The sequence below is a fragment of the Harmonia axyridis genome, chromosome 2 (genome assembly GCF_914767665.1).
Source record: "Harmonia axyridis chromosome 2, icHarAxyr1.1, whole genome shotgun sequence".
Taxonomy (NCBI): Eukaryota; Metazoa; Arthropoda; class Insecta; order Coleoptera; family Coccinellidae; genus Harmonia; species Harmonia axyridis.
Genome location: NC_059502.1, coordinates 61,272,751 through 61,290,668, shown reverse-complemented (window position 1 = coordinate 61,290,668; position 17,918 = coordinate 61,272,751). Strand labels below are relative to the sequence as shown.

At 33.8% G+C, this 17,918-nt stretch overlaps 1 protein-coding gene across 1 annotated transcript in view; it reads left to right on the top strand.

Moving 5' to 3' along the window:
- Positions 1-17,918, top strand: part of LOC123673557 (titin) — a 207,111-nt gene that overhangs the window by 85,805 nt on the left and 103,388 nt on the right. The window contains exons 19-22 of the mRNA XM_045608126.1: positions 526-921; positions 3,269-3,375; positions 3,468-3,648; positions 4,232-4,309. Of these exons, the coding sequence (XP_045464082.1) occupies positions 526-921; positions 3,269-3,375; positions 3,468-3,648; positions 4,232-4,309 (762 nt within the window). The remainder of the gene's footprint in view (positions 1-525; positions 922-3,268; positions 3,376-3,467; positions 3,649-4,231; positions 4,310-17,918) is intronic.

Here is a 17,918-nt window from a genome sequence, read left to right as displayed (position 1 = left end):
TGAGGTATCTGCAAGATCCTACGTCCATATTGACAGACCGAAATGAGTTCCCCCACATGCTGAACGTCTATAGTTTTTCTAATCTAGGCTTATCTCACTTTATAGGTGTTTCTTCAAGTCCAAATAGTGTACGAAGGTTAAAGTTTTCAAGATGCTACCAGTCTTCATCACATTTTCAATGGATTTTAAGACTATATATTCTGGCTTAGAAAAGACAGTAAATTATCAAGCCTTGACTACGCTTCATACGGAAATATGTGATGTGGCAAGGTGTACTGTTCGATGGTTACTAATTCCAATGGCATTCCATCCCCAACTTGGAAGTAATAACCTCACTTTTCCCTCCGTACTACTGATTCAAAAACTTCTGATCCCCATCAATAGCCAGTTTTTCTTGCTATACACGAAATTGTTCAGAATAAAGTCGGTTAAAATTTGTTATAGAGACATTTCTTCAATTTTGATACACTCGCCTGTATAAAAACAAATTTTCATTAACTCTAAGTTTGAAAATATCATCACCAGGAACTAAGCACGTAGACCCAGACACCGGTCTTATATACTTCAAGTATGACTTTGGCTACGAATTCGGAATAGTACTCCCTGGTGAAAGTAAAAACGGGGGAATACCAGAACGTCCCAAAACTATAATAGAGCCTCCCAAACGTACCAGGGATATCGAAATGCCCGTGTATCACGAGACCACCCATCAGCCAATGAAACAGCACCTCAAACCGAAAACCCAGAAGACCTCCAACAGAAACATCAAATGGGAACCGACTTCAGAAAGTGAACTGTCCGAATATGAAGGAAACGCGAAAAGAAGTCAAGGTTTGAGATGGGAACCTTCTTCATGTAGTCCTGTTTCTTTGTCGCCTAGTTTGCCTAGTACATCACCCGCTTTCTATAGTTGCTTAGCAGGTACACGACGAGAATGCAGGCTTTTGTTTTTCTTTTTGCTTCGAATCACAATACTTATGCGTTCAGAGCCTGCATGTTTTTCAATATTTATTAGCATGGATGTTCAATGTTTCTAAGCTAAGACCAACATAAGAGCTAGAAATTCGCAACTGACGAACTAACTTACTCTAAACTCTAAAGTAATGAAGAATGTCTATTGGAGTTACTGGATATATAGGTTGTTTTTTTTTCGAGGTATATAACTTTATGTTGGCATTACTGTTCAAGATGGCGATCGATTTAACAGCTGTTAAGTGATTTATTCTCAGTTTGGTTTGGCAATTCATCATGAATAGACTCACGCCTGAACAAAGCTTGCAAATAGTGCAATTTCATTTAGAAAATAATGGTTCTGTGCGGAATACGTATCGCGCACTACGTCCATTTTATCGTCGACAAAATCGTCCATCAGAGCAGTTAATTCGATTAACCATGGAACGTTTTCGCACCACTTTTACTTTTATTGATAACTTGCATCCCCAGAGACGCCGTACGGTGCGTAAAGAATAAACTATTGCTGCTGTAGAGCGTAGCATTGAGGAAGACCCGAATGAGTCTATCCGCCATCGAGCACAGGAATTAGATCTGTGTCCATCCACTTTATGGAAGATTTTGCGGAAGGATCTTGGTTTGTGTGCTTACAAAATCCAACTCGTACAAGAATTGAAGCCAAACGATCATCAAGTAAGGCGTAAAGTCGTAAAATGGGCCCAAAATGAGATTGCCGTTGTTCCTGATTTTCAAAAGCGAATTTTGTTTAGCGATGAAGCGCACTTCTGGTTGAATGGCTACGTCAACAAACAAAACTGCCGCATTTGGAGTGAAGCTAATCCTCAAGTGTATGTCGAAACACCGTTACATCCAGAAAAACTGACTGTTTGGTGCGCTTTATGGGCTGGTGGAATCATTGGATGATGGCCAGAACGTTACAGTCAATAGTGATCGGTATAGAACCATGATTACAAACTTTTTCATTACTGAATTGAACAACCATGATGTCCAGGAGCTGTGGTTCCAACAAGACGGCGCAACAATCGATTTATTGAAAGACACGTTTGGTGACCGCCTAATTTCACGTTTTGGACCTGTGAATTGGCCTCCAAGATCTTGTGATTTAACACCGCTAAACATGGGCGCCCGCAGAAATTTTTCTCAGGGGGGGCAAAATGAAAATTATTGAAAAAGGATAAGACGTCCATGATTGTCATTGAAAACCGGAAAATTGTTGTGAATCCATTACTTTCCCTTTTTCCATGCTCTTCGATTTGAGAAAGTAATATTGAGGGTGTTGTGCTGAAAAATAAGGCAATCAAAATCTCAGGGGGGGGGCATGGCATATTCAAAAGAGAAGAGCGATAGCATTAAGCATCATCATATCTTATACATCTCAATTGCCAACTCCTTCTGAAATCACTTTGAAGAAAAGCCGTCAAGGAAGGGTAATGATCTCAACAATAAGGAAGGAAAAGACTTTGAAACAGAATGTTCATATTTCTCTGAAGCACACTATGCATAGTTGTCACAAAACAATAAAAAAAACTGTAGCTGAAGTACGTTCATTATGATATACATAAATAGTAATAACAATTTTTCAGGATATCTTTCAATAGATAACAGGGACATAGACAAGAAAAAAAATATGGACTGCACTTTCTTCTATCGTGTTTACTTGGGTTCATAAAACTACTAGGTTTATTCAATGAGACATAAAAAACTCTCAGTATCTCATACAATAAAACATATGTCGATTAAGCATTTTATTCTGTTGTGGCTTGTGTGAAGCTTATTCTTATGTATGCTGCTGCAGCTATGTTGAAAGATGATTAAACTTTTAGTGAAAAAACTAAATACTACCTATTGCGCTCCATAATAAGTTCAAAGAGAAAAATAAAGAAATGTTTTTAGTTCAATGAATTTTCCTATTGTTAATAATAACTTATCTTGTTTATAATTGTTTTGCTTTTATACGTCCTAATGAGGAATATTCCATCGATCGAATAAAACAAGCTTGTTTTAAATCATTCATGACATTTTGAATCATTGAAATTATTAGGTTCTAATTTACACTTGATCTTAAAGGTATCCACAAAAAAACATATTGAAAGTGGAACAGTTCCCAAAAGCTGATTCTTTCAGTACCAAGATTGCGTATTATGTTTAGCATCTGCCAACTTCAATAACTTATAATTCCGTTATGGATCGAAATAGGGACTATATCCAGATTTTTTCCGAAATTGTAAAAGTTTTTCTTCTGAAAGTTGAATCTCACTGTATACTTTGAAAATCGTTACAGCATTGTTTCTTCCAGGTTCTGAAAAACAAAGGATGACAGATACTCCTCCGAGCTGTCCTGCCACCCCTGTCAATGCCAGTAAAGGACCCCCTGGTCCTGTGAGAGCTCCAATGTTCATAACGGTATTATAACTTTCTTAATTCCTAATTATAGCGAATAAGGAATAGGTGATGAAGGTTGAGACTTAGAACTTAACCTGTAATCAACATTTCAGCCCCTGAGAAACATCGCAGTAGTGAGTGGACAAAATGCCAAATTTGAATGTATCGTTCAAGCAGAACCTCCTCCAAGTGTACTCTGGTCGAAGAATGGTAGAATCATTGAAGACTCAAATGATTACCAGCTTCATTATAGGAATGGAGTTTGCCGTTTAACGATTTCCAAAGCATATCCAGGTAATTAATAATAATAAATACTTTTTATTTCAGAAAGTTTACCAATTGAAATTATTGCCCAATTTCGTTTGAATATATATTCCTAAATTGTTTTCCGGATCTTCCTCAATTCAATTTGTTACGTTTTATTTACATAATCATGGAGACATAAAAATTGAAACCAATGAAATTGATGGTTATTTGATTTTTTTTGTTATTCATTGCCCTTTTCATGATACCCAGTCCCTATGCATATAGGCATATATTCCAAATTTATTATCAGTATCTTCCGAAAGTAAAGGTTTTCGATCAGAAACTTTACCATCATTTTAAATTCATATTTTTGGTGGGAAGAAAATATATTTCAGTATATATAATTATAAGGAACATTTTTTTGAACGAAGATATATGGTTCCCTCAGATTCACTCAACTTTTATAGCTACGATGTTACTGTCACAATAATTTGATAACCACTCAGATAGTCAGATGGCCAAATCTTTTATTCATCCCGGCTTATTTTTTTCAGAAGCTTATGGATATGTTATGCTTTCAATCAATACTTAAAATTTTCCATTTAATTATTTATTTATATTTTAATTATAGAAGATGCAGGAACTTATACGTGCACTGCGAACAATGTTGCTGGAACTGCGAGCACTACCGCCATATTGGATGTCCCAGGTGAGCTCAAGTCAGCCTACATTAAGTAAATTGGTGGAGGTTTTTTGAAAAATGTTATGAACACTGCCCCTCGATTTTGGTAGACTCTTTGCTAACCGATCACTTACTTTATGTATTACTCGACCTCGAGATTGCGTTAAAAATTTATTCATTTACTGTGAGAGGCTTATGTACTTGTTTATTTAGAATATCTACATTATGAATATTGCTGTGACCATTACTCATTATTGTTATTTTACTGAAATCATCGTTAGGTATTTTATTTATTGTGAATTTGATTAAAGCTTTACCGCCTTGAACTCTTTCTTTCTAACCTAATGTTTCCTTTCTCTTCAGTGGTGATGGGATTAAAATATTTTCTCTATGAGCTATGAGGTACCTTTATCTTGCCTTAGCAAACTAATTTAGTGTAGTTATGAATTTTCAACGAGATCTGTAAATATATATCAATTAAGATGTTGAAATACATTAAATAAACATGACCCAATTATGTTCCTTAGAATTTTAATAATAAACATATTAAATATAATCATACACTCTTTCTGGTTGACGTGGTAGCATCTTCAGGCTCATACAAAGCAATGACACAAAGCGTATTGACTGTCAGACATCCAATACTATTACTGAATCGTTTTTTTTTGTTGTGACACTTGATCACACTGAGGAATATTTTGGCCTTCAATGCCTCATAATTTCTCAATAAGTAGGAAATTGGAAGTGGTATTGTTATTCACGTTGCTCTCATAACAAATCTTTCTCTTGATTTAAATTGATATTTATTCGTTTAATTATTTCCATATTTTCAAATCAATAACTATCCAAAATCTAGATATTTATCATGAAAAACAAACCATATATAGCTCGAACATGAAATAAAATTATAAGTAAGGCATATGAACCTGCAGTTCTGTCAAAAGGGAAATGGAAATGGTTAAAGTAAGTATAATCTCTTCAAATCTTCCAAAGACTCTTCAACAACAATAATTGTTATTACTAAATCTCAAGGAATATTGAAATTTAAATGTTATTGGTAAATGTACAAATTCTTGGTGAAAATGCAGGATAATTCGGATAGTCTGAGTTGAAAATTGTCCTAAGTCGTTGTGTTTCTGAACTGCACGATGTTTGATGCATTTCATCGAAGACTTTTTCTCTAACTAAAGAATTCTTGGATTTTCATGAAAATTGCAAGGATTATACAGGGACCTCTAAACAGTTCTAACCCTGTATAAGATCTATTTAGAGGCCCTCTAAATTTTTCTAACCCTATATATAGGAAAATAGATATTCAGTTTCAGTTGATATTTAGTAACGCAGGTCTGGAATGTGAAAATTATTGATTTGATATTATATCTACTAAAACATCCTGTACATCGATTTTTTCAAAAACAAGTATACGCTTCTAAACTTCATTGAGTACGTTAACAAACAAACTTACTATTGATAAAACCTCACTTATTTAGCATTAAATATCGATTATAATTCTAAACATTTTAACTGTCAGAATGAAGAGTTGATGTTGATCCATTTCGCACATCAACTAAATGATTAATTCTTGCAGTTATATGTCCTTAAGTATGTGCTGCATTTCTTATTCCATCCAAATGCACCCATTTTGGTATGACTTCTTCAGCAGCATTGTAACTTTAATGAATTAATTATCATGTCAAATGAATACTACAAAAAGATAGAGCGTTTACTAATATTAAATAAGGATATATGAAACGGAAACACAGAGTGAGGTATAAAAATATCCACAATTTGTTTATGCAACCCCACCCTAATCTTGGGTATGTGTCTACAATGAATTTTACGTGGAAGCTTTTGGAGATATCGACATTATTCATATTAAGGGAAAGCTAGGGACATAGATGATAAAATATTTGTTTTCGTTACGAGAGAAAATAAAAGACGAACTTTGAAAGATTGACTCATTGGATTATATCAAGACTGTCCACTAGCAGACTGGAATTTTTTGTTATATTAGCAACAAAGGTTTTCTGAAGATTTATTAGAAATATATTAAATGAAATGCAGTAAGGATTGAAATTAGTCCTTGCAATTTTAATGTTTTTTTGAAGTCGAACTTTAACTATAAAGGTACAAATCAAATGATGGGAGGTAGCAAAATTTAAGAAAACACAACACAGCATTTCACATATAAAAATTGACAATCAAGATCAAATATGAATTTAGATCTCAGAGTAATAAACATAGAGAGACAGAACGCAAATTTTGACCCCAACATAATCAAGTTTGACATGCAGAGTGCAAAAATGAAAACATATCAGTGATATGATATTTCACTCAATTCGCGAGTTTCTCCTCAGAGAACGCACTCCTTATATCCCATAGTGAATCAATGTTTCATATCAACTCAAAATGTATTGAAATAAATACCTAAATATATCAGAAATTCAGAAAACAAACTTCAAGCGCACCAAACGACGTGAAACAACCGATGACACTAGAAGAGCAAAAGTTGCCAAACCTTGGATTTCAGTAGGCATATACAGAAAAAAATATTCTCATTATAAATTCGACAATTAGGAAAAATATTAGATTCCAAATATTCAATATTGCGTATTTAATCGGGAATCACTCAAATAAATATATTTCATTCAATATAATATACATTCATAACGATTAACGATATAGAAACATTGTGTACCTATTTGAAAATATATCACAATCCGACAACGTAATCTAACCATGTTGGGGACTTGTAAAAATTGCGTATACTCCCTCTATTCATTATATTATTATATTATTTTTCATCGTGTGAAGTGATATTTTCTTATCCTATTCAAATTTATGCCTTACACACTGGAGCAGAAGTTACAAAATTCATCTGGATCATCTCCTAAAATCTTAAGAATTGTAAAGGGTGTTTTTTTTTAGAACTATAGAACTTTAAATTGCAATAAAACAACGATCGATTATTCCATTGACATGAATTTTATTTATCCGCAAGATAATCTTGTGGCATTACATTTTAAATATGATTTCTGGCATATGACCGCCACGGCTGGCTCAGATGTAGTCCAATCTGGACGTCCAATTTTCGATGACTTTTTCCAACATTTGTGGCAGTATTTCGGCAATAACACGGCGAATGTTGTCTTCCAAATGGTCAAGGGTTTGTGGCTTATCCGCATAGACATATGACTTTACATAGGCCCACAGAAATAGTCTAGCGGTGTTAAATCACAAGATCTTGGAGGCCAATTCACAGGTCCAAAACGTGAAATTAGGCGGTCACTAAACGTGTCTTTCAATAAATCGATTGTGGCACGAGCTGTGTGACATGTTGCGCCGTCTTGTTGGAACCACAGCTCCTGGACATCATGGTTGTTCAATTCAGGAATGAAAAAGTTAGTAATCATGGCTCTATACCGATCACCATTGACTGTAACGTTCTGGCCATCATCGTTTTTGATTCCACCAGCCCATAAAGCGCACCAAACAGTCAGTTTTTCTGGATGTAACGGTGTTTCGACATACACTTGAGGATTAGCTTCACTCCAAATGCGGCAGTTTTGTTGGTTGAAGTAGCCATTCAACCAGAAGTGCGCTTCATCGCTAAAAAAGATTCGCTTATGAAAATCGGGAACAACGGCAATCTCATTTTGGGCCCATTCGACGAATCTGCGCCTTACTTGATGATCGTTTGGCTATTCATGATGAATTGCCAAACCAAACTGAGAATAAATCACTTGACAGCTGTTAAATCGGTCGCCATCTTGAATAGTAATACCAACCTAAAGTTATATACCTCGAAAAAAACACCCGTTAGTTTTGAGCACATAAACAATTTACTCGTCAGGGATCATGTTGATGTTCCCAAATGGAATATTCGAAGATACATCAAATTAATTCGGAAAAAACGTTCGAACAAGTTTGTGCTCTTGCATATTATCAATTGAGTAAGAGTGAGGAAACTCATTTGCCTTTCTACTCAAATTGTAAAAACGAAAAAACTGAGCTATTTCCAATGCATATCGTTAGATCTGGAATTCCGATATTTATTCGAATGACAAATTTTTAATACACAAGGCTGAAAAGAAATTAGAATCACTTATGAGTAATTCAGCTACATAAGATGCGACCATCCACATAAGCATCTCAGATTATAGATTCGTTACGTGCCAAGCTTATTCAGTTCAAACTTATTTTTAGCGTGTTTTGTATTTCGAAGAGTGTAGAATTACATTCTCGAGAAAATTTCTTAATATTTTACGAAAATACAGGAAACGAATGTGAGTGGCTTTATTGTCTCCGGTTTTCAAGTGAAATCTTGGTATGTTTCCAAAGGCAAATGTAGGTGTTGCTCTTGAACAGTTGCTCATTGTTGCACCACATTTGTCAATATAGTCCAGACGAATTATAAAGAATAACCAAGGTGAAGAAAAATGTTGTAATATTGGTGTTTTTTTTCATATCGTTTCTTTGAAATAGGTCGAAGAAAACATCAAAGACCTGAAAGTTTTGCAGATTCTATTCTGAAATTAAATACAACTGCAATCACAAATCCATCCGCTATCAAGAGCTTTTCTTAGACACTGCAACAACTATTCAGATAAAATTCGGCACGAAATTGGTTGACTGTATGGGCCCTAACGCAGCCCAAAATGTCATCTCTTGGGCGAACAGAGAATCATACTATATTGTCATTACTTCTAACTATAAATATACAGAGTGTTTCTGAGTAAATGCAGAAATTATTTTTTTATATAATAGTATATTCCTTCAACCCTAGTCCTGCTCTATCTCTCATGAAAGTACAGTTACTCCCGAAAACCCTATACATATATCGAAATCTTCAATTTTTATGCTGAATTCCGAATGAATTTTCAAATAGAATAAAATCAATTCGTCTACAACTAATTATTATGGTTGCATTTATTTTAATTGAAATATTCAATCATCAATAATTGAATTTGAAATCAGTATATCTAGTATCTATTGGCAACGGCAGAGCACCAAGGTCAGCGTTAGGGGTGAAACAGTGAAGCGACTGTTTCAGGCGCCTCTATTTCGAGGGGCGGCAATTTAGCCCAATTTGTGGCCACCTTTTCATATTTCTGAAAAAATATAGTCTTGATTCTTGAACACAACATGAGGTTGGTCCACTGCGTTTATCAACATTCCCTGCAATGAAAATCTCCAAACCGTCTTTTCTAAGCCGCCTGTGCAACAAATAACACATGGCAACCCAACGAATATGAACAGCATTGCCTATTACCCTAATTGAAAGAGGGATGAAATGTATTTCACAAAGACGAAAAACAACACTATCTTCTCTTTCGAATTATGTAGAAGTTGTTTACACATTCAACATATGGAAAATTCCTACGATTTTGAATTCAAAACTAGTTACTGCTAAATGCCAAATGTTTTAACTTGATTTTGATCCCATTTAGTTTTCAAAGCTTCGCATGCCCTACCGCCCTTTGTATCTTGTATTGTGATAGGTAATTTTTCATCGATCGTTATCTGTGTCTTGTGAATGAGAATATCAGATATATTACTTAGGCATTGTTCATCGGCGTCGAAGAAATCCAGGAATATATCAAGATACCTACAGCTTAAGTAGCTGTTTCATTCAATTAAAAAACTTCAAAAAAAATCCAGTATAATACTATACAGGGTGTAACTGAATAAGTGTAAAACATTTAAGGAGGTGATTCCTCATCGAAAAAAAGATAGGATCTTTCATACAAAGAAACTTCATTGGAGCATCCCTTGTTAAGATACAGCCCCTTAAAGGGGGTACATAAAATTTGTATAACAATTTTTTTCACAAGCACTGAAAAAGTTACAATATTGAAATTAACCTGACGTTTTGTACTACCAAAAAGACACTTAGCCAGTAATTTATTTGGTTTACCCCATGGTTGTAAGGGGTGAAAAACGCAACCCCTAAAATTTATTTCCAATGTAACTTTTTGTCTTATTATTTGTTTACTATTTAAAAATTTATTTCCGATAGCCTGTTTCATTCTAAACAAAAAATGTCTCTTGGGTTTTTTGCCCAAAATAAACCACTAAGCAGCAAAACATTATTTTACGAACAACTACAGAGATACATCGTCATAAATGCGAACTGGATTTATTGTTATTTTGTAGTTAGTACCTGCATTAAACGATTAAAGGGTAATAAACAAAACTAAGTTATGGGGTAAACCAAATAAATTACTGGCTAAGTGTCTTTTTGGTAGTACAAAACGTCAGGTTAATTTCAATATTGTAACTTTTTCAGTGCTTGTGAAAAAAATTGTTATACAAATTTTATGTACCCCCTTTAAGGGGCTGTATCTTAACAAGGGATGCTCCAATGAAGTTTCTTTATATGAAAGATCCTATCTTTTTTTCGATGAGGAATCACCTCCTTAAATGTTTTACACTTATTCAGTTACACCCTGTATATTGAAATATTTCAATGTTCTTCATTCAACAGAATTCAATTTTTTTCAAGCACGATTACAATATTCTTCATCGGTAATAGAAAGTTCTGTATTGTTATCGGAGCGGGTGATGTTTTTTGGTGAGGAGGGTGCGTTTTATGAAGAAGGTCATGTTGTTATTGTTACTTTTTCAGCAGGGACGCCAAAAAATTCTTTGCTTCAGGCGCCAAAATTGATCAGGCCGGCCCTGGAGAGCATCAGTGTTTTTTAATTGGGAATTAAAATAGTGCCAACATTCTTATGGAACAAATAATCGAAACTGAAGATGAAATGTTTCTCCTAGCAGCCAAGTCTTTGAATATTATTATTATTATTATTATTATTATAGCTTTTCGAGAAGTTGTGTTCCATTTTAATTCAGAACTGAAGGTTCTATAGAGATGAAAATTTGCATTTTGATATCAATGCGCAGCTTTGTACGAAATATCATGTTGACCGCGTAATCAGAACCATATAAAATTCAAGAAGAAAATTACCAAATATTGCGTCTACCAAAGAACCAATCTGGTTGAGTTTTGAAAATTGATATAAATCATCAGAACCATAAAGAAATAGGCCATAAAAAATTCAAGAAGAATATTGGAAAGAAACACCCATATTTCTCTGGAGTGGGAAAATAGAAAATAAAATAACAGCAAAATTCCGTGCTGATATAGCGTAATCAGAATCATAGAAATTGAAGAATTCCTAAAAAATAATGAGTAAAGCTCAGATCAGACGTTACATCAGATGCTTCCTAACGCTCGTCATTCATGCGCAATTTGCATCCTTGGAGATCACAAATGCCTATATACAGTTCTGCAGTCTACAATTGGTGCAATGAATGAGCAAGTGCTCAAAAGCTCTTTTTTTCATGTCAGTTTCCAAGAATGGCTGTAGAAGGTCGTGTGTTTATCGCAATTAGATGGATTTTCTGCAATAATCTCATTAGAGAAAATTCCAAAAAATAAGTTAAGTTTTAAAATGAAATGGAGTGACTTCCACTCAGATTAGAAATTTTCAGAAAATAATTCTTAAATCAACCTTGATGGAAACATGTTACTCAAAGGCTTATTCAACTTATTGGATTAACTATATTCGCAAAAATTTTTATTTCCTTTTGAATCCAATCAAATAATCCTGAAAATTATTTTTGCTCAAAACTCATGTCGGAACGTGGGTGGATATTCTCGAGATGGAAAATAATAGGATGAATATATTCAGAAATATGGAATTCTGCCCAAAGTAGAGTTATAAATAGACGTTAAACATAATGAGTTACGAGCTTACCATGAGAATGATTCGAAAAATTTGTGAAAAGGGCTCGTGTATGTCAATGAAATAATTTGTATTGCTAAATCTTCGAGATTGAAAAATAAAAAGATAGGTAATGTTTAATTTTGCACATTATTTGATAATCCAGTCAAAATTGACGAAAAAAGGTGTTTGGTTTATATGGGTTTCAAACAAGATGTTTTTTTGTATACATCATTACAAATGCTGTTTCGAAATATTTCAACGATCGCAGTTGAATTATGTATTATCAGAAGACAAGTCAAAACGATGAGAACTATCAGAAAAATTGGTGAAAATGGGTACGAGCAGATATTCAATTTTTTCCTTTTGCAAACAGGTCTAGAACATATTCTAGCACATTCTACAGATATTTCCACATTTGTGGGATATTCCATTTGAAGAAAAATAATTGAGACTCAGTCTCAGGACTGAGTCACCTATTATTGTTTTTTTTTCAATAACATGTTTATCATACTGTCATTTATGTTTCTTTCGAATAATTGAATAATACTGAAAATTTTGAAAAAGTTGAGAAGTTCGAGAAAGTTTGAGCAGTTGAACAAGTTTTATTAATTTCTCAGAGTATTCGAATCGTGTGTGGAAAAAATTGTTAGAAAAAACAATAGTTCATTTTTTCTCAATGTATAGGTATGTGTGAATATTTTGAGATTGTGGTAGTATATAAATGTCAAAATATGACTTCAGAAGATAAAATTTAAATATTTGCATGTCCCGGCCATAATGAAATTTTTTACCAAAAGAAATGTGAAGTAAAAATGATCGTTTTGGACAGTTCAGATTCGAAATTATCTCGAAAATTGCAAGCTGTAAAGATTTTCATTAACTCAGACTCAAGCTCAGAGAGAAATGCTAGGTTATAATCTATGTATCTAATGAACAAATGTACTCCGAAGCATCTCAGTTGGAACTCATTACAGTCATCGATAATATTTCGAATGATCCATTTGAATAATAGGTAAAATTAAAATCATTGACAGATCATTACCGAAGAACATCAACATCAGCAATTATTATAAGGGGGACATCAAAAGCGTACACCGAAAATCCTGACAGAGCATGAAGCTAATCAAACAACAGAAAAATAATAAAGGAAAAACAAATTTTCAACCAAATTACAAAAACAATGAATAATGATTGGAAACCACGAATAACAACTCGTCAGACTCTGAAGAAGTCTGTAACGAATGTGATATAAATTTTTAGATAGGCTAGTGATGAATAGAACATGACAGAAGAAACAGAGGATAGTGAACAAATTGAATCAACGAGTATAACAAAGATTGTATATCATTTAAAGTACGCTCGAAGATGACAAAAAAATATTATGCAGAACAAATTTTGAGGGCGCCAATAAGCAATAAGAAAACAAAGCGTTTGCTGGCCCATGTTTATAATACATTTTTCCTCAAAATTATCCAAGTAATATCTCAATTTCCTTTGTATCAACAATTCAGGAACACCCTGTATATTACACAAAAAATAAACTTATTGCAACCAATTACCAATAGGTGAACACTATTTCTTGTAATGAAATCCATACCATTACAGAATATCAACAAGTTCACCTTCCGAAAGTGTCTGGAATATGGCTCAGTCTCCTCTTTCATTGTCAATAGTTTTCGAGTTGATGATGAATATACAGGGTGTTTCATTGGTAAACGGAAATACTTCACAGGTGCATAGGTGGCACCAAGGCGGTTCTGGAGATACCCCATTTATTGGGTCTTACTGTCTTCGTAGCCGAAATACAGGGTGTTTTATGAATTTTGCCCGTTTCTTGGAGGCCATATCGAACGAACCACTCGGTATATTTTCTTCATATTTGGCAAATATGTTTCTAATTGAGAGCCCAAACGTATCATGCAATAACCGCCTTGAAAATCTAGGTCCGGGTTAACAAAAATTATGAATCGTTTGAATCCTCGTAACAACACCCTTTACATCGGAATTTTGAAAATCTGTCTTAATATTCGGAAACACCACTAAAAACTAAACTGAGACGTGTACTTCAAATTTTCGCGCAGAAGGTTTTACTGCATAAATTTTCAACGTAAAAGTGAAGTTTTTGAGAATTTGGATACCTGAAAGTGGTTTGAAGTGACTTTTAACAATTAATTATCAAAAATATTGAATCCATAATTATTTCAACATTACTTAGTAATTAATTTTGACATTGGTTTTTCTTTTTATAGCAATATACCATTTCAGTTTTTATTTTTGAGTTACTCTGTCTTTGTTTCTCATTATTGCACAATTTTTTTTTCTGAGGTCACATAAAATCGTTGGTTTATTCCTCTGAAATCAATACTCGGGATCATCTAATCAGAAAAATAAAAGAGGCTAGCCAGAAAATGAGAAACAATCTAAATGTGATTCGGAAAGCAGTTCAAGATACAAGATATTCTGAAACGAGCAAGAAAATTTTCAGATCAAAATGGAGGACATTTCGAGCCGTTTTTGTAGTTATTTTTCTAATTATTTTGTTATTATGTTTTTTGTTCATAATTGTTTAAAAATATACGATATCAACTAATGCTACTCAATTCTCAATAAATAGAAACTGAAATAGTATACAGCTATGCAAAGGAAAACCAATGTGAAAATGAATTACAAAGTAATGTTGAAATAATAATGGATTCAATATTTGTGATATTTCATTGTTAAAAGTCACTTCAAACCACTTTCAGGTATCCAAGTTCTCGAAAACTTCACTATTACGTTGAAAATTTGTGCAGTAAAACTGTCTGCGCGAAAATTTGAAGTACACGTCTCAGTTTAGGTTTTAGTGGTGTTTCCGAATATTAAAACAGATTTTCAAAATTCCGATGTACAGTGTGTTGTTTCGAGGATTCAAACGATTCATAATTTTTTGGTAACCCGGACCTAGATTTCCAAGGCGGTTATTGCATGATACGTTTGGACTCTCAATTAGGAACACATTTGCCAAATATTAAGAAAATATACCAGGTGGTTCTTTTGATATGGCCTCAGAAAGAAACGGGCAAAATTCATAAAACACCCTGTATCTCGGCTACGAAAACAGTAAGACCCAATAAATGGGGTATCTCCAGAACCGCCTTGGTGCCACCTATGCACCTGTGAAGTATTTCCGTTTCCTAATGAAACACCCTGTATGAAAATTCTATTGGAAATTCTTAATGAATAACTTCAAGTTCGAAGGTCACATAATGATCTTTTCTATATGATATGTTTGCAAGATCTTCGACATATTTTGATTTTTGAGTGAAATAACAGGTCTTAAATATTTTGAAAAAACTGAAAGATCGAAGAAGGAATGTTGATTCTGGGTCATGAGTGTTAAAAAATCCTGGAGGTTTATCGACCCCCCAAGAAACAACCTATTTATGCATCTCGACGTGTTTGAGATAAGTGACATTCTTGTTCCTGATACAAAAATAGACTCTTCGGGATAATGCGTATTTTGATGTGGTGTTGAAAACCTGAGATTTTGATTCATCGACCGCGTCAACCGATCACAATAAAACCGTTTCGAATATTGGAAGCGGTAAAGCCTGCATTCTGAGACAAATAATAAACGGTTATAAATAAACGCCATTCGAGTGTGCTGCTAGAATTGCGCATCTGAGATACATCTAACACCCAATATCTAACGTTTTGGTATTTTTAAATTTTGGATGAGTTCTCGTCTTAGGATTAGTCAATCTGACTCACACACCTGATGAATGTGTATGTTCAATAATAGAATCACTTTCATATCAAATTTTTTTGTTTATACGTCAGGAAAATTAGTGAATCTTTTTGAAAAGAGGTTGTTTCAAACGTGAGTGTAAGGTGGAGATGCAATAAATAAAGATTAGAAAAAGCACCTACGCCTTCACTGATTAAATTTCAAAAAATAATAATTATGTTCTTAATTCTTGATTACTCTATGTTTTCATTTATGATGACGTTAATATGTTAGATGCCCAACTGATTTTCGGTTCGAATATGATTCTATGAATTTTTGTATCGATTTTTATTGTTTCGTTATGCAAAATGAGGAAATCAAATATCATTTATTATTGTACCTTTAATCCTAATGATTATAGTCAATAAAAGTATTGTCTTTTACATCTTCGTAACAAGTATGCTTAATCATAGCTAGTATACCTATTCCAAATTGTAAAACCTCTTCACGAGAAGTATTTTACGAAACGAGATAAAAAAAAATTTTTTCTTTGACTCGGACATACAGGGTCCGGCAAAAAAACCTCCCTAATTTCAATAGGCATTTGCAAAAAGAATAAGAAACATATAGAACAATTACTTATATTTGTGAATAGCCTATATGATGCCATTTTACATCACTTAGTACACTTTACTTGGTTTTGAAAATTATGTCTTATAAATGATGTCCCCCATTGTTAAGACATTCACGAAGTCTTTCCCTGAAGTTGTCCATAGTTCTTCGGAAGCCTTGGAACGGCTGCCACTTCCTGCCTAATGGCATCTTTTAGTTCTTGCAGAGTTCTGGGACGATGTTTGTACACTTCAGCCTTTAGGTACCCCCACAGAAAGAAATCACAAGGTGATAAGTCGGGTGACCTTGGGGGCCAGGAAATGTCATGAATGTCTTAACAATGGGGGACATCATTTATCAGACATAATTTTCAAAACCAAGTTAAGTGTACTAAGTGATGTAAAATGGCATCATATAGGCTATTCACAAATATAAGTAATTGTTCTATATGTTTCTTATTCTTTTTGCAAATGCCTATTGAAATCAGGGAGGTTTTTTTGCCGGACCCTGTATAATCGAATATTTGCTATGATATTATGATATTGAAACTGAATATTGCAAGCTTAAGAAAAACAATCATTCAAAATCTCCGTTACATTGATGAAGTCAGGAGCTTTTGAGCGCTCGTCATTCACGCGCTAATTGCTCCCTCTGGGACTGTATATGGATATTGTGCATATTGTTATGGATCAATATTTTTTGGTGTTATTCAGATACACCCTGTATCTCTTTCACAATAACTTGGTCTTTGTATAATACCTATAATTCCTGATTGGTTCTTACCATATATTGCTGTCACTGGATTCAGGAGGGGTCTAAAAATCTTGCGTAGAACCTTTATCTCAAAAACTCCCAGTAATTTTCAGTTTTTTCTAGTGAATACGCAGATTGATAAGAACACAAAGATAATAAAATTCATCAAAGGACGTTTTACTCTTTTTCACTGAGATCATATCTTTCCTGTATTGAGGATATTTCAGAAGAAAGCTGTTTTGATTATTCCAAATTAATTCGAGAGTTTATTATTCGAAAAACAACAATTTGCTTATGATCACATATGGATAAATCTATTGCGTGATAGTTGTTTTATCAGAATCGAAGATATAATTCCCTTATTCCACTATTTCGAATTTAGAAGGTACACATATGTTTTCAGGATTCATAAAGCTCCAATTCACTGAAATTCATCCACTTTTTCAATACTTCAATGATTTATTACAAGTGTTTTATTGGGGAACTCATTTTGTCGAAACACATGTGTTGTGTCCTCTCTATATTTATGATTGGAGCTGCCTTCTTAGAGATGTTGCAAGAGTTTCCTATACTAACTGGCATTTCTTTCTGGAGTATGCAATTAATATCATCTATTAAGGCTGTCTGTTGTTTTCACCCTTTGTCATTCAATGCTAGGAATTCTGTATCTATTTAGTTTAGTATATTCAATATTAAATTGAAATGAATCCGCTTAAAAACATTATTCTTTCGTAAAAGGAACAAAATAGGTACCAAGTATGAAATTTTCATACATCGTAAAAGTCTTCGACCCCTAGGTATCTCATGAAATAAACAATATATGTTCTGGAAA